This window comes from Nicotiana tabacum, chromosome 8, assembly GCF_000715075.1.
Source record: "Nicotiana tabacum cultivar K326 chromosome 8, ASM71507v2, whole genome shotgun sequence".
In the NCBI taxonomy this organism is placed as follows: Eukaryota; Viridiplantae; Streptophyta; class Magnoliopsida; order Solanales; family Solanaceae; genus Nicotiana; species Nicotiana tabacum.
This window is the reverse complement of record NC_134087.1, coordinates 202,718,664-202,736,875: the sequence shown is the minus strand read 5'-3', so window position 1 is coordinate 202,736,875 and position 18,212 is coordinate 202,718,664. Positions and strand designations below refer to the sequence as shown.

The window sequence follows — 18,212 nt, the reverse complement described above, 5'->3', positions numbered from 1 at the left end:
TTTTCATAAAGCACTATCTTTTAGTGATAATTAGCTATCTATAGATACCATTTGCTATATTACGGATTGTAGATGCCTTTTCTGTTGTTATAAGATGTATTTGATATATTTAAGCTACTGTATTCATGAATACAGTAACAAAAATAGGCGTGAATCAGGGAAGTCCAACTAATCAGTTGTTGTATTTGAGTGTATTCGACTGTATTCATGGCGTGAAACATAGGATTACAGCTAGACAGATTATTGTATTCGACTGTATTCACAGCATGAAATAGAGGATGACGCTGTTTTTAAATGAAAAGTGAATCAATTAACATAATAGACTTCTAATATAACTCAACAAACTCAATTTTAACACACAAAATTTGTATTTCAAGTTATAAAAAAGATTCTCAACCGAAAAATACCCCAAAAACATAGCAATCTTCAAAAAAATTATATAATACATCTGAATACATAAATTATATTAATTAAAAAAAACATATGAATACATTCATGGCATATAGCGAGACAGTGAATACAATGAAATACATAGAATACAGCGGGATATATTGAAATACAATGAAAAAAAGATAGTGAATACAATGAAATACATGGAATACAGAGATACATTAAATTACAATGAAGAAAAAGACAATGAATACAATGAAATACATGAAAAATACAGCGTGATACATTGAAAATACATTGAAATATATTAATATAAAATCAAGTTGCTCAGCCCCAAACTCCGTTGTCTTTGTTCAATTCCTTAATTCTTCTCAAGTTAATTTCTCCTTTTTGGAAGTGGCCCAAATGCGAAACAAATCCAATAGAAGCCCAACTTGCACTTCCTTCCGGAGGAAGTATACAAATAGCCATTCTTAGGGCTACTATGTAGCGATTAGTCAATATTAATTTTATTTTGAAAAATAACATAATAAATTGACTAATTACTAAATAACATCACATGGCTACCAGGTGTCATTACTAAGGACACAAATCGCAGTCTAAAAGACGTTAATAGTCGTTTAGGTTGCAAATTTGCAGAGCTCGAACGCCAGTTTCAATGGAGAATCCAGCAAATTTGAACATATACAAAGCTTCAAGAACAATAAAACGAAGCGAAAACACTCTCTACAACGCCTTACGATCAATTTACGAGGATTCCATATTCGTCGGCGAGATTTCTCAGCTATGGCCGGAGCTTCCCCTACTTGCAAATCTCCGTTGTGGCCTTTGGTACTCTCAAAAATTCCACTCCGCGTGTTATTTCAAGTCAACCGATGGACATACCAATAATTGGTCTTTTAATACCTCTCGCCTTAACCTACATGTTGCCCTTCTTGCTGGTAACCTTCCTTATGTCTTCTATTTAATATTTTATGTATAATTAACAGTGATTCGTTTGTTTGATTCCCTTGGGAATTAAGGTAGGTAGAGTGTGTGTGTGTGTGAGAGAGAGAGAGAGAAATTAAAGACTCATCTAGCCAATTGAAGCATTTCTGACATGTGTGTGTGTGTGTGTGTGTGTGTGTGTGAAATTAAAGACTCTTCTAATTAATTGAAGCATTTCTGCCCCTTTGTAAATTGGTACTCAAAATGTTCCAATTTATATGCTGGTCACTGAGTATTTTCTGTGTAAGACGTTTCACATGTGTGTGTATATATGTATGTATTGTATGTAATATACGCATGTATAAAATTAGGGACTCTTCTAATTAATTGAAGAATTTCTGCCACTTTGTAAATTGGCACTCAAAATGTTCCAATTTATATGCTGGTCTCTAAGTATTTTCTGTGTAAGACGTTTCACACCTGCGTGTGTGTTTGTATATATATATATATGGCAAAAGTATGCGTAGTATTTTGTTGTCTTAAAATGTCATGTTAAGAGAATGTCATTTAGGGTAATATTATCTTTATGCCACCATCATGTTCTCATATATATATATATATATATATATATATATATTGTTTAAATTATTTATTAAACCAAGAGAAAAGAGTACCATATAAAATGAAAAAAATCTGCTACAGTAATCTAAGCTTGACTAAAAGCACATTAAGTATAGTATGTCACATTAAGTATATTGTGTAAATATGAACCTGGAACCACTGAAAATTGCTCCAAACATTTTTAGAAGATGCATTTCTTGCATAAATTCTATATATCCTCTTCCAATATCCTCTTGTCTGACACTAAGAAATCAAAAGGCGATGTTAGTTTTGTACATTTCAGCCAGCTTATTGTCAAATTAATAACTAGTTCCACTATTTGTACAATAGTGGCAAGCACCAGTACATAGAAGGTTTTACAGTCCAGTTGCTTCCTTGAAAATAGTAGAGTGAGACCCGTATTCAGGCTATAAAAAACACTAACGCCATCACAGAATTTCAATAGGTCATCAAAATCAGTATATATCTGACGATGTTCAGTATTTTGCTTGTAATTGTTTAAAATATATTTATTTGTATATAACAACTACAGTAGCATTACATTTGATAGCTGGATGGTTGCAATCTTTATTCTATATTTACATGATATAGTTGGAAACTAATTGCTCTTGGTGGTTAGGACAGAAGGGAGGGTGTATGATTGTTGATTCAACAAGGAAAGGGAAGAGGTTTCCAGATAGTATGTCAAAGACAATACCGATTTGGACCTGTGTATTGAATCGTGCCATTTGGAATTACAGAATGAGATTTGGTTTGGCTGGTACTGCAGAAAAGAAAGTAAGAACAACTAATTATTTTGGTGCATAATTATTTCTTAGGAATAGAGATAGTTTATTATCTTTTTATGTCAAAAGAAAGTTTTTAGTTTTGTGAATGTCCTTGTTCAAGTCGCAAAAAGATCTTATGTTTTTTTTCCTCTGAAAAGATTAACTGTAAGTTGGAGGAAGAGGAGAATAAAATATCTGTTTTCTTCTTTTGTCAGCACTATTATTGTTCTCTCAGAGAATAGAATTAGGATTAGAGGTCATGTACTTTCTGAAAGGATAAAAAGATATGAGGAAATATTGAAAAGAAATCCTAGGCTTGTGATCTGTGAGACTTTTTGCTTGTCCGTTTTCCAAAAGATATTACTGTTGGCTTTCTTGTCAATAACTGCATTGGGCCCAAACTTTTATGTGTGATGTGCAATGCAGACTTGCCATTTAATATAAGGCGTAACTATGTCCCCGCCATACACACAAAAACGCCAATATGTTTTGATGTACTTATTCATGTTTTTTATGAATTCTTTTGAGCAGGAGACAAATGATTCCACCAAGCGTGGAGATAGTATTAGTGACTCTTATAGCTGGAATTGTTCCTTGCATCTCCCTTTGTGGGTCTCAAATACTGAAAGAGCACTTATTGAGGAGCGTTTAGACGGTTGGACCAAGGATCTGGAGGTCAGTGGAGCTGATATTGCTTCCATTGCTTTGTCCCTGAAAAAACCGCTACGCCCACTATGGATTTCACAAAAAACTGTGATCTGGTTAAATGAAGTACCTGATTGTGATTCTTGGGACTTCACTCCAATATTGCTTGTTTCTACGTCCTCCCCAAGTAGCAACTTTCAGCAAAGAACAACCTCTGAATTTAGTTGGAGGTACATAGCTGGAGCTGGAGATGATGAGGAAAGTTGGGCGAGGGGCTTGTCACCAAATCTTTTTTGGAAACATGCATATGATCTCATAAGCTCTGGTCCTGATATGTGTAACAAGAAGGTAGCTGATATTATTGAAAAGGACAGGGTATACCGTGCACAGAGGGGAGAAAATGCTCCTCAAATATCTATTAAGCCTTCAAAATCTTCTATGAGTAGTGGCCGTTTGCCAGCGGAAGAACAATTAGACCTGGAGCCTCAATTCATGAACATAGATGAGAAGTCTTCTGATAATAATTCCATATTTTGGCTGGGGGAAAGTAATCTAGCAGTTGGCACAACACAGCTTGGTATGCTTCTTATGCACCCCTATTCTTGTGAAGTAATGAATTTATACTAGTTCTGCATGGTTATTGATGCGTATAGCTTCCTGTTGATTGTCTCTGTGACTAGCCTATCGTTTTACTCTATTTTACATGTGGTTTGAACTTGTGGTGTGTCATGTTATGGACTGGAATTCTTTTGGTGGCTATGCATCTTTTAAATTTGTTGGCGCAGGTAAAATTTCAACCAATTTTACTTTTTAAAATTTTAAATTATAAGTGGAGGTTGGTTAACCACTTGGTAGTCAAAACATGGGCTATGCTGTGAGATCTGAATGCTTTGTTAGTTATTTACTTCTTTAAGTGGGGAGTGCTTATCCATTTCCCAGTACTATGCTTGAATTTCTGAGGTCTAATCATCATGACAACTTTCTTTTTCCCCCCATTTTGACCCTGTAGATCTACTTTTAAGCATCCGTTTCTATTTGGCAGAGACATTCCCAAGTAAAGAATTGGCAAAAGTAGTATGCAGGCTTTTACCTTTGGTTAGTTCCTTAGAGAGTGTAAATTAATTTTCTAGTATACTGCAGAATTGTCACATTTTCTGGATATGAGTAAGATAATGCAGACTGCAGATCATAAATCTCCTTTTTGTTTTTCCGTGAAAGGCCTAAAATTATGTTTCTGTAAGCAGATCGCATCAGTATTGTGCATGTCCATTGCAAATTCATGTAAAATGATTAAAAAGCCATGTCCTGCCTTTCTCTTTATTATTCTCGATTTGCTAGTCATTTATCAGTGCCATTGGTTTAATTTTGTCACGAACCTCTTGCAATGGTCACTCTGATTGAAGATTTACCATACAGCTAAGGATGCATCTGGTGTTGATTGTGTGTTGAGTTGTGATCGGGAGTCCAATTCTCTTTGTTCCAAGGAGTCTGAAGCTTATCTAAACCTGTCTATTGTGGTGCGTATGATTTCCTTAAGTTAGTTGCTTAAATTGTTAGTAAATTTTTAACTATTGTCCAATTACCTGATTGTTGGCATTAACTCTTTTTTCCCCCTTTTGGGGTTTGTTTGTGTTGATTGGCGGGGGGTTGTGGACAATACAGAGCTCGAAGTTTGACCGATTTTCTTTATTAAGGAATCTTCCTTCAGCGGTGAATTTTGCAAAGAACAACTTGAAAAAAGGGCAGAAACTCCTAGTTTGCTGCAGTAGTGGTAAGTATGGCTTTACTATGTCGCCGGGTTTGTTTTCCACATGCCATTTGACTTGTACTCACTGAAGGTGAAAACTGAATATATTTTGCTCGTACATCAAATTTCGTGTGCGGGATTGTAGGGGGTGGGGGAGGGTTTTGAAGACGAGACTATGTGGCAAGTCTAGCATGAGCTGTCTTTGAAGGTGATAAGGCATGAGACAGAAAATAGGGGGAGGACTTCTGTCTCCATTTTCACCACTTCATGAATTAGTTGCCAAATCCATTGACCAAAGACGTTACAATAATCAACTTGGTTGGTTATACTTTAATGGGAGACTTGTTTTGTTTTGCATGTTATCTGGCAGTTTTTCTTAATATGCCAATTTATTCAGCTGTTGCTTTAATTATTTTTGACTGTAGTGGCAAAAGACAAAATATCTCTGACAAAGTTATTTCTTTGTGTTTTCAGGGGAGGATATTAGCATTTGTGTTTGTTTAGCAATTTTGATGTCATTATTTGATGACAGAGGTATGCGCGGGTATCTTATTACAACTTTATGTCCTAATTTTGACTGTCTTAACTAACACAAAATTCAACTACTGTTACCTTTAAGTATCTAACTTTGATATACCAATTTTTAGTGCTCTGTCCTGCAAAATTTATAAATTGTTCTGTATCTTCTGGTTGTCTCAAAATAGTCTAATATTTGCACTTTCCGCAGGGCACTTTGATGAAGGAAGATTTTTCAGTGAGAGACGAGTCACTAAGTTGGAGTTGCGACGAAGATTGGTATTTATCTGCCAATTTGCTGTGAATGCTCGCCCATCAAGAGGGAATGTTAAGCAGGTCTTTAATTATCTCAGTGGAGGAAATATTGAGACAGTTTGTTAAGAAAACGTACTTTGCTTCCATGCCTTAAAACTTGATCGCCCAAATACAATTTAAAATGCTACTCAGATCACAGATGTGATTGAGCTCCGGAGGAAGAGTAAAGCTGCTATATTCATCTGGTTTTTCTTGCTTTTTCTGTTATCGTTTGAATAAAGCAGTTCCTTTCATTGGGAGTTCTGTCATCTCTCCAACGCACTTGAAGCGATGTTTTGTTTTCCTAATTTCTGTCAAGTGCAAGCTGAGTAGGTATGTGAACGGCCCTTGCCAGTGGCAGATGTACAATTAGTTGATCTTAGATATATATATTTGAACGGTTCTAATCAATAAGTATTTATGCGAAGTTTGAACATATTGTAAGAAAAGAACTTATAGTAATGTGTTACTTTGCATCCAGCAGACTTATCCAATTGTCTCAAGAGCAGGACATTGCTATCACAGCCCCGGCTTTTGTAGTAGAACAGCTTTGGCAATGTCCATTAATAGAACGGGAGAGGTTCATTTTTTCCTTGTACTATTCGAACTTGCTCAATTTTGCTATCCGTTACACTTTTGGTCAATTCATGCTATTGCCATTCGGATTATTCGCAACATCTTGTATTTTCCCTTATTATAACAGATCTTTTGTGTGAAACGGATGGATTCCATGTGTTCAAATTTTTTGAGAATAAAGATCCAAGTCTTCTCTAACGAAATATTAGATCAAATGTCTACCAGAGAATAAAGTTGCTCCATTTCAAATTTGACCATTTTCCTTTAACAGAATAGCAACAGGCTAACCTCACGCTGGCAGTCTGGCATACACTTGGAGCAGATTAGAAGGATCAAAGTTCAATATTTACTAATCTCTGCTACTTTCCACCAACACAAACACTGGGTAACTCGGTCCCTGAAAACTTAAGTAGAGGGGAAGAATTCCAAGATTTTCATTCCACCCCATCTTGCCAATCTTGTGCATACAATGCTAGACATATATATAGCTTTATACGCTTTAGTCCAGCAAAAAGCGGGCTTCAACGCGTACTGCTAAGTCATCGCTAAGGTTTATCTAATAAAAAGGCGACTATATATAGTTGTAAATACTCACATTTACAAAAGATTTGATTCAACTAATACTGACCAAGTTTTTGGATGAACTGAACCCAAAAGATTTCGTCATTGAACCAAAACTTTTGATGCATATTCAATCCTATTATAGCATTCAAGTATCAAACCTTAAAGCAAATATGTACCAAATTCTCATGTCAAACACCGCTCCCAAGCAAAACCATCTCAAAAAGAACAAAGCAATTGGAAACAACAACAACAGCAGACTCAATAAAATCCCACAAGTAGGGTCTGAGGAGGACAATGTGTATGCAGACCTTATCCCTACCTTATGAAGGCAGAGAGGCAGGCAACAAAGCAATTGGAGAAAAGGAACATGATAAGAGACCATCCCAGACACTTGCATTAGCAACATGATAATAGATTATAGAAGTCATAATGACCAAAAGTAGACCTGAGATCAGTGACTCAAGTTTATTAACACTACAATCAGGGATACAAAGAAAGCAAATAGAAGTTCCTTCCTCTTATTCCCATTTTTTTCCATACATCTACTCACATATCCATTTACTTGATTGACTTATCTTCTGAAGGCGTTGGCTGACCGGGATGCCACTTCCTACTCGCTGTCAGTATCCATATACCCATACTCGGGTTGGTCCTCTATCTCAGCAGGTGGAGCTTGCTTCCTCAGCTGAAAAAACCAAATTGAGAAGTTAAAAAAAAGGGCAGCCCGGTGCACAAAACATCCCGCGTTCACGTAGGTTCCGGGAAGGGCCACACCCCAAGGGATATGATGTAGACAATCTACTCTAATATAAGCATTAGTGACTGCTTCCACAGCTTGAACCCATGACCTATAGGTCACAATGAGACAATTTTACCATTGCTCCAAGACTTCACTTCTAAAACAATGACTATAAAAATGCAAACAATGAGAAACTTTTTATATGATATTCAAGAGAACCTTGAAGTAATTATCCAGTTTGAATTGCAAAAACTCATTCTCCTGCTTAATTCGCTCAAACGCAAGCTTGCACCTGTTTACATATCTGAAGTCAATACAATCACAATCATCTGCAAAAATAAAGCCATAAATTTCCTCCTTAGATCTTACGCTTCAAAATCTCCACGCTTTAGGTGTTCCCTCATGCAATCGATTTGATGCGTCACTTTTATAGCTCCCATACTGCAAACACAACAGAGTAGACTCAGTTACTAGGGAATACTTTTTTTTTTTTTTTGATAAGGTAAAGATTTTACTAGGCAATACTAAAACAGGATTACAATAAGCCAACAAATTAAGAATGGAGTGGATGCTAATAAGAAAATGCTTTTAAATGTGAACATACCATTGGAAATAGCCAATTGTAGATAATTTTCACAAGCTGCCAAAAGTACCTCTTTTTTACTTCCCCATAAAGCATCCTACATTCACGAAGGGTCCGGAAAAGGGCCGTACCCTAAGGGGTAATGACATAGGCAGACTACCTGATGCAAATATCCATGGCTGACCTATAGGTCACATGGAGACAACTTTACTGTTGCTTCAAAGCTCCCCTTCCCCCCCCCCCCTCCCTCAACCCCACACAAAAAGGAACTAGGAAACGAAAAAGATACAGGGAGAAAAAGGAGGAAACGATACATGAAGATGGAGAAACGAAAACACTCACGCAGTCGCCATTCCCTTGAACCGATGAAGGAGGCTCTCTATAGAATGCACATCGTAGGGAGGTGCTTGCCTATATGCATACATATCAGACCTGTGAGAGGGGAAGAAGTTGAAAAAGAAAATTAGAGAAGAATACAAATACTTACAGTTCTGGCACTATTAAGCCAACAAACTTAGCTGCATCCTTGAAATAGTCAGCACAAACATCCTCAAGATAGCCCTCATTGTTGGATTCCAAACGCTCCAGTTGAAGAAATTGCCGATCAAGGAGTTTCTGTATACAAACAAGCAGTTCATTTCCATCACGTGTCTTTTCATTTTGAGTAGAAAGCTCATTCTATAAGTAGCGGTTCAAGAAAAAGGACATGTATAAGCATCCCTCAGCAATTCCAACTTTGCATACATCAAACTTGTTATCGAGAATGTATCCTCATGATCGGGAGTCAAGAAAATTGCAAGAAAATCAAATTTTGGGCGCTAGAATCTGGCACTTTGTCCTTCATTTATCGCTTTTAAGCTAAGAATCATAGTCCTTTGCCTATTAAATTTTTTCGCAAAATTAGTCAATTTTTCTTTTATCGCATCAAGAGTAGTAGATTTCCATCAAGGTACCAGTTTACCCTGCTATCATTGCCACCCTGAAGATGAATGATGGATAAAAGAAATAAAAAGGAAAAAACCTGATCAAAAAGAGAAAGTAGGGAATAGGATCTGAATCAGACCTCGTCGAAAAGTGACTGCCTCAAATTGGCAATGTATCGAGCAAAATCACTTGCCATCCTCGGTAGTATCGAGTTTCTTCAAAGCTAGCAGAGAGGATGTGAAGAGCAAGAAACTCGGTGCAACAAAGCCTTGAACACGAGTACGTTTATATAGGGTTGATGATCCAATGGGATGATATACATGACAGTTGTACAATAAATGAAAAACGACGCACATGTTTGAGCAAGTCATGCAGTTGCCACATTTGCAACCAAAACTGCAGCCATCTGCTTGTCAAAACATCATGAAATTATCACTTCATTACTTCTATATAATCTAGGTAGATTTACCGTATCTACTCTTGTAATCGCATGAAATAAATAAGAGAGAGGTCCAGAAATCCTTATAATGAAATTGGTTTAGGATTCTCCAATTGATTTTCTTTAAATTAGTAAAATTCATTGAATGCACGAACCTTGCACGCACCAAGTTTTCCGAAAAATCCAAGGCTATCAAGCTCGAGGTTATTAAATAAGATAACAGTGAAAGTCTTCCCTTTCTACAAAATATCTTTTCGACCTTTGGAGAACTTCTTTCGTCTCCGGATTTTTTGTTCCATATTTTGCTGAATGCTTATATCCAAAGTTTCCTAATGCATCCCTAGACAACATTAAACTATGCATTGAAATCACAAATTCGACCATTTTGATAGCTTTAGAAGCAGAGTTTCATCTTATGGATACTACCTATAGAAAGTCTTCGGTCAAAATGACAACTAAACATTTTTCACTAAATAGAATTTGCACTCGCATTCAAAAAATATAAGTTAGAAATTATTCTATAACCCAATGAAGAGAAATTAATCAGAATCAACATCTCTTTATAACTAAATAAAGTCGAAGTGTAGCATAAATGAGGTGGTGAATTGAGAGGAATGATATGCTCAAACGACTTCATATACACTGCAGTTCTATGTGGTTTGCCTTTAACAGTGCAGAGATTGATAAGCTCAGAACTTGTATAACCTCATTATAAGGCTTCACTTTAAAATCTTTCTATCTATGATTCTTTACTTTATGATACTGCCACTTAATCCAGAAAAGTGAGAGATGTAAAGAGACAAAAATCGAACCCAACCAAGAAATATCCAACTCAAATGTAATAAAACCAATGCTGAAGTAAATCGAAGTACCAGTAAAATGCTCACCATATAAGAACGATCAACTAAATCGGAACCCAACTTTTACATCCAAGCAGCGAATATTACATTATCGCCAAGAACTAAGCAGTAGAAAGTCTTATAGGGGTACTGAAAATATTGTCATATATTGGATCTTCTCTGAGATTTGTTAAAGGCATGCTTACATATATGGAACAAAGTTCGGTACATTCTCCCTTAGCGATGCCGTAAACCATATTCGATGCACTTTCATCAACTATCTTTTCTTATTTTGTTGCAAACTAATTGTGCTAGTGGGAGGCAATAAGTATCCAGCAGAATAGTCAAGGTGAGGACACGCTAGCTCGCACACTACTAATTTAGGAAAAAAACCCTCCTTTTTTTTTTGAAAAGGTAACATATTTATATATAAATAAAAGACTACACAAAAGCTGTGAAATCACCCATAATTACAAGGAGGCCTAATAAGAAAAGACACTCCTAATCCTTTGTCTTCTCATAAGGATTCTAAAACATCAAAAATAGATTCATGATATTCTAAATATTCTCCTTTACACCAAAAGTAAAAAAGAACTAAATATTTCATTTTCATCTTTTGAATGTTACTGTATCTATCTTCAAAGCATCTTTGATTTCTTTTTTCCCAAATTGTCCACCAGATGCAAGCTGGGACAATCTTTCTCTCTTTATTACTGGATAGGTTGCCTTCTCTGTTCCCACATGTTAAAACTTCAGGTATTCTTCTTGGCATAACCCACAGTATTCCCCTCAAATTGATGAATATCCTCCATAATTGTAAAGTCACTCTATAGTGCAAAAAGAGATGATTGATTGTCTCTGCCTCCTCTCCACATAAGTAACATCTAGAACATAGCTGGAATCCTCTTTTGATCAAATTATCCGGAGTTAGTACTGCCTCCTTTGCCAACAACAATGTAAAGCATGCTACTTTATAAGGAATTTTAACCTTCCAAATCAATTTCCATGGCCAGCAGCCAATCTGATTGTTTGAGATGTTGAACTCCTTATATGCTGCTTTAACTGAGAACTTCCCTTTGCTATTCCCTTGCCATGTGACCCTGTCTTCTGCAGTAGAGGTCACTTTGAATCGTTCCAAATTCTTATAGAATTCTATTAATTTATTAATCTCCCAATCATTTAATAGTCTTCTGAAGGTCAGAGTCCATCCTTGATTTGTCCAAACCTCTGCTACTGTTGCTTCCTGTTGTTGGTTCAGTAAATAAATATCAGGAAAGGATTGTTTTAGTGATCCTTGACCTAACCAATTATCCTCCCAGAAAGATACCTTCAAACCATTACCAATTCTGAAGTTTGACTTGTTAATGATCTTAGGCCACAAATTTCTAATAGACTTCCACAACTGACCTCGTATGGATTTCTCACAAGCTTGCTTATCCATTTTCCTTCCATGCCATACTTTTCTCTGACTACCTTCTTCCATAAAGATTGTTCTTCTGAAGCAAATCTCCATACCACTTTATCAACAAACTTTGATTCTGGATCTTCAAGTTCTTGATTCCCAATCCCCCTTCCTTCTTGTTAACTGTGAGTGAGGTCCATCTAACCAAGTGAATTTTCTTCTTGTCATTATTGCCTTCCCATAAGAAATTTCTTCTCAAAGCATCTATTCTATTTACCACCAGTGTTATTAAAAGTGCTCGCTTCTCGCTTTAAGCGCTGAAGCAACACGAGGCGCTGGGCTATCGCTCTTCTGCCCCAAAAGCGACTCACATTTAAAAAGCGCACGCTTTAACCGAGAAGCGCCTCGATGGAAAAAGCGCAAAAAAGTGTGCTTAAGCGACGTGAAGGCATCTGCTAGGTTTTTTTTTAAAAATTTTTGGCTAATAAACCATCTGTTAACAAATAAACATACGTTCTTCTGCTGCTCCAACGACTTCTTCTTCTTCTTCTTCTTCCTATTTTTTTCACTTTCTAAGCGCTGATTTTGTGCTCTAAAACTATGCTCTATTTTTTGGTTTATTGCTCTATTTTTGTGCCCTAAAACTATGCTCTATTTTCTGGTTTATGCTCTCTTTTGTGTTTTTGTTTTGCATTTGCTTAATATGTTATTACTTTTGAGGATTATTCACTATCTAGTTTTAGTATCTATTATTTGCTTCTTGATTCAAGAATTGAAACATTTGCTTAATATGTTATTTTTAATGAATTCTTAGCCATTTATCTATGCCTATTTTTTTTAATGTATGTGTTAAATTGCGCTTCACATGAAAAAAGCGCGCGCGTTGCTTCTCGCTTCTCGCTTCGGTGAGGCGAGGCCTCATCGCTTTTTTGCGCTTAACGCTTTCCAAAACACTGTTTACCACACTCCCTGGTACTGGGAATAGAGACATCATATATGTGGGCATAGCATCAAGAACTGAGTTTATGAGGACCAGTCTTCCTCCCATGGACAAGTATTGACTCTTCCAATTAGCTAGCTTCTTCTCGCATTTCTCTAAGACCCCATTCCATATCCCTTTGACTTGCTTTTGGCCCCCAAAGGCATTCCCAAATACACAGTAGGCAGGTTGCCTATTTTACCACCAAGAATTCCAGCCAAGTTTTGGAGCTCCATTAACTAGATAAACAAAACTTTTATCCCAATTAATGTGTAAGCCAGAAATGGCTTCAAACAGGATAAAAATGACCCTCAACATCTGAAGGTGACCTCTATCAGCTTTACAAAATACAGAGCGCCATCCGCTTATTGTAGATGGGAGATCTCTAGTTGACTACCTGCCCTGGAACTTACCCTGAAGCCTCTTATCCAATTGTTTATCTGAGCTGTCTTTAATATGTCATTCAAACCTTCCATGGCAATGATGAACAAAAAGGGAGATAGGGGATCACCCTGTCTCAAGCCCCTCTAAGAAGAAAAGAAACCAACTGGTGAACCATTAATCAAAATTGAGAATGTCACTGTACTAATGTAGAATTTGATCCAATTGACCCATCTTCCACCAAACCCCATCTTTCTTAAAGTCTCTAGCAAAAAGTTCCAATTCAAATGATCATAGGCCTTCTCAATATCCAGCTTGCATAAAATACCAGGCTCCTTGCTTAGTATCCTTGCATCACACATTCATTAGCAATTAGAATGGCATCCATTATCCGTCTACCTTTAATGCCGTCTGCTAAACATCCACCAACTTGTTCACCACCTTCTTGAGTCTCTCCGCCAACAACTTGGAGATGATTTTGTAGATGCTGCCTACCAAGCTAATAGGTCTGAAGTCTTTCAGTTCCTTGGCTCCAACCTTCTTAGGAATTAAACCCACAAAAGTGGCATTAAAACTTTTCTCGAAGATACCCTGGTAATAGAAGTTCTGAACAGCAACTACCACTTCCTTATTCACCACTTCTTAGCAATGTATGAAGAAGGCCATTGAATACCCATCAACGCCAGGTGCTTTATCCCTGGCACATGCCTTCACACTTTCCCATATCTCCTAAACACTAAAAGGAATTTGAAGCATTTGATTGTCCTCAGTAGTAATCCTAGGACAATTTCTAAAATTATCTTGTGGTCTCTATTCCTCTTCTTCAGAATATAGATTTTGATAGAAAGTGACAATCTCTTTCTTGATAACTTCAGGATTCTTCTGCACCAATATTCCTTCTACTATCAGTTCCTCAATGTGGTTGTATCTCGTGTGTGCATTTGCAGTTCCGTGAAAAAAAACTTAGTATTTTTATCCCCTTCCTTCAACCACAAGGCTCTGGATCTTTGTCTTCATGCCACCTCCTCATGCCACCTTTTTTGCCAATATTGAACATCAACTGTTCTTAGAGCCCGTTTGGATTGGCTTAAAAAAGTGATTTTTCAGCAGAAATAGCTTTTAAGCCGAAAAACAATAAGTTGGGTTTGTCCAGCTTATTACTTTTGACTTGTTTTAAGCAGTTTTTAATTTATTTTAAGCACATTTTGTCTTTGCCAAATATTAAAAAAAGCTAAAAAAAAGCTTAAAAGCTGAATTGACCAGCTTAAAAATCAATCCAAACACTCTCTTAATCATATTATTCTGCTACAATTCACGTATTCATTTCTCATATAGTAAGGAAACCTATACAACAATAACAAAAAAAAAAAAAAAGTGTAATCCCACAAGTGGGGTTTGGGAAGGGTATTGTGTACCTAAACCTTACCCCTAGCTAGAAAGCAGAGAGGATGTTTCTGATAGACCCTTGGCGATAAAAAGAAAGTAGTAGTAGCAAGCAGTAACAACAATAAGATAATAAAAAAAACAAAGTGAAAGGAACAACATGTAGTAGTAGTAGAAATCTACCAATAATAGAATATGAGACTAACACTGATACTGCTGGTATAGGAAGAGACACTCTGGACTACCTACTAGCCTTCTAGACCTCCATACTTCCCTGTCAAGGCAGCCTATAGTTGTTAGAAAGATTACCAATATCCCTTAGCTTCTTACACAGAAGTGAGATTTCAAACATTTAACTACCAAAATGACTATCTCAATTTCTTGACAAACAACAATTGGCAAAAATCAGAGGTAAAAAAATTCTAAAATCACCAAAATCAACTTAAAGTTATAGCAACATTAAGTTTACTATCCAGCCTCCTCTAATTACAGGCTTCTCTTCTCTTCACCTAGTATCTTAACTTGGTTTGAAAGGTGACAGCAAAACGCATAATTGCCGAAATAGAAGTAGTAATGAGTAATGACTTAACTTCATTAAATAATCAAACTATGATAAAGGAAATAGGATTATAACTATAATTGCAATATGCTCTTTACCTGACATGGCAGGAGAGCAGTACCTGAATCTTGGCCATTTTGAGAGATAATAGTTCCGAGTCTCGGCCTTAATGTTAACTCTTTAGGCTAGAACTTAAAACTAGAAATGGGTTTATCAGAATGACCCATTAATAAAATTGTTTCAGCCCAACCCATTATTTGCTGGGCTAGTTGGGTGGGTTAGTTGGGCTTGGGCTCAAAATGCCACCCGTAACTATGAGAGAGAAGGCCCATGTCTAGGCCTTAATGGGGCGAAGTGCAGCAATATCCACTTTTAAACCCATTATTTAAAATATATTTATAATATATTTAAAGATTAGCTAATTTACCTAAACTTCAGGACTTAGTTTCAGTGACGGACCCAAAATTTTTCATAAGCAGGGTCAAAAACTATTGTAAAGTCATGATACAACCATATAGTAAAGTCGATACCGTGCATCATTTTTAAGCTTTTTCTCTTCTTTTTTAAGCACTTGGAAAAAGGGATATTAATGTTGATGTCATCATTTAAGAAAAGAGAAATATAAATTATTAAATTTAAATTTTAACAAAAAAAGTACATTTTGATAAATTTTACTTTCAAGCATATGCTCTTAAATTATTTTTTCTTTAAATTTGTTAAACTCTAACATACTTCAACAAAATCTAACAATTTCTTAGAAAAATAAAGCAAATTCTACACATATAAATTATAAACTAATAAAGTAACCAAAAAGAAAAGAGAACTATAATGTAAACAAAACTAACAAAGTGTACTAGAAGGAAGAAAGTTGTATGGTAATCAAATAATTTTAATATAGCAAAAACTAATTAAATATAAACGAAGTCAAAATATTCTAAACATGACAAATGTGTGTCAACAAAATTCTGCCACAGGACAAAATCAACAAACTCTTATGAAATATATATCATATTATCGGATTAGTAATCTAAATACGTGGGCTTATTTTTGTATTTGCTCAAACAAAAAGAAATCAAACTTCACAGAGTGCCTTAGGATAACTTTTTTTTTTCAAAAAGAGGACAATCGAGCCAGCACGAACTCGATCTCGGAACTTCTTGAACTGTTTGAACACATTAGACCATTGCTTCACAGCATTCCTATTTGTCAAGTGGGTTCATGTGCAATAATATAATAGAAACTTGTCTTTTTTCAATATAATTTATACATATAAACAGTATTTTTTTCGCAAAGCGGATTCAGTTGAACCCACTAGCTTCGACGTGGGTCCGCCCCTGCTTAGTATCCTTAATTTTTGAGCTGCTAATTTAAAATTCAGAACTAACTGTCCTGAATTTCTGAACTACTTTTAAAATTAGGGTTTTTACACAAATAGCCAGCCATATTAATTATTTACTTTTCTTAGCCATATACATAGATTATACATTAATTATACAAATTTTAATACATATATTATGCATATATTATACATTCACTGGCTATTTTTAGTTAAGTGATAGGGTGGACGGTTATTTGGGCTAATTCTTCTTTAAAGTTCAGGACATAAGATTTCAACTTTTGGACACAATTTTCGAACTTTGGTACACGATATCCTAAAGTTTGAGCTTTGAGGTTTAAATTCTAGAACGTTGTGCCCTGAAGTTTGAGCGAAATTGATTAATCTTTAAATACATTAGATATTGTGATTATATTTTAAATAATATGCTTAAATATGGCAACTTGGTGTCGTTTCCACCCTTAATGTTAACTCCTTGGGCTGCTTCCTGAATATTTGGGTTTGGGTTTTAAACAATTATTCAGTAAAAATAGTACGGTATAACCAGTTTTCGGACTGGTCATTCAAAAATAGCCAGAGTTTACGAAGTCAATGAAAAATAGCCACTATTTTGCTGCAACAGAGACCGGTCCAGCATAATATACTGGAGTTCGGTGCACCTGTGTATGAACTCCAGCATATTATGCTGGACCGGTATACTTTGCTGACTCCAGTATAATATACTGGAGACTGGAGCACCGGTGCTCCAAACTCCAGTATATTATACTGGACAATTATACTTGCTGGAACTCCAGTATATTATGCTGGAGTTCTAGTGTACTTATGCTGGAACTCCATCATATTATGCTGGAGTTCCAGCATACTTATCTTGGAACTCCAGTATAATATGCTGGAGTTCAAGCATACTTATGCTGGAACTCAAGTATAATATACTGGCGTATTTTCCGGAGTTTGAACAATGTTTTCGTTCAGATTTATCTTTACATGAAAAGTGGCTAAATTTTTATTATTTTTGAAACTGTGCTATTTTTGAACGACCAGTTGTAAATTTGGCTATTTTTGAATTTCTCCCTCACATTCGTGCTCTATAAAAGAAAAAGCCCATACTTCTGGAGAGGGAAAATTAGTGGAAATGACACGAGATAGCCACTTTTTAGCATTACCGTTTAAAATATATCCACATTAATTTGACCAAATATTAAACTTTAATGCACAACTTATAATAAAAATATATTACATTAGTATATACTTTCATAATTAAAATTTTCATTTAAGTCCATTAAAATATATGCTTGTATATTTTTATTCCATTACACAAAAGGATCTTTCATGCATAATGTCTAATATTTAAAGATCTGTACATACAACCTTTTCCATTTGATAAGGTATAGATTTAATGATCCGAACATATCTTTTTTAGACTTTTTCTATCAATATTTAAATTTTTTATTTTTTAGTAGCTTATAGCTTAAAAATGTGTGCATTAGAGTTTAAATTTTTGTTCATTTATTTATGAATTTATTAATAATGTAGTTAATTTTTTAATAATCAATTAGTGAACATGCTTATATTTTGAGATTTTAAATTAAAATTATCTTTTT

General features: G+C 35.6%; 1 protein-coding gene across 2 annotated transcripts; it reads left to right on the top strand.

The window, feature by feature from the left end:
* The first annotated feature begins 880 nt into the window (after window positions 1-880).
* On the top strand, window positions 881-6,551 carry LOC107789846 (tRNA A64-2'-O-ribosylphosphate transferase). Of its 2 annotated transcripts, none has more exons than XM_016611715.2 (7): window positions 881-1,331; window positions 2,563-2,715; window positions 3,237-3,927; window positions 4,767-4,867; window positions 5,013-5,121; window positions 5,572-5,631; window positions 5,825-6,551. In XM_016611715.2, the coding sequence occupies exons 1-7, from the start codon at window positions 1,266-1,268 to the stop codon at window positions 5,992-5,994; spliced, it is 1,350 nt and encodes a 449-aa protein (XP_016467201.1). In that variant the 5' UTR covers window positions 881-1,265; the 3' UTR covers window positions 5,995-6,551. The 2 variants fall into 2 exon arrangements, with proteins under 2 accessions (XP_016467201.1, XP_016467200.1); XM_016611714.2 differs by having other exon boundaries at window positions 929-1,331; window positions 2,558-2,715.
* The last annotated feature ends 11,661 nt before the right edge of the window (window positions 6,552-18,212 follow it).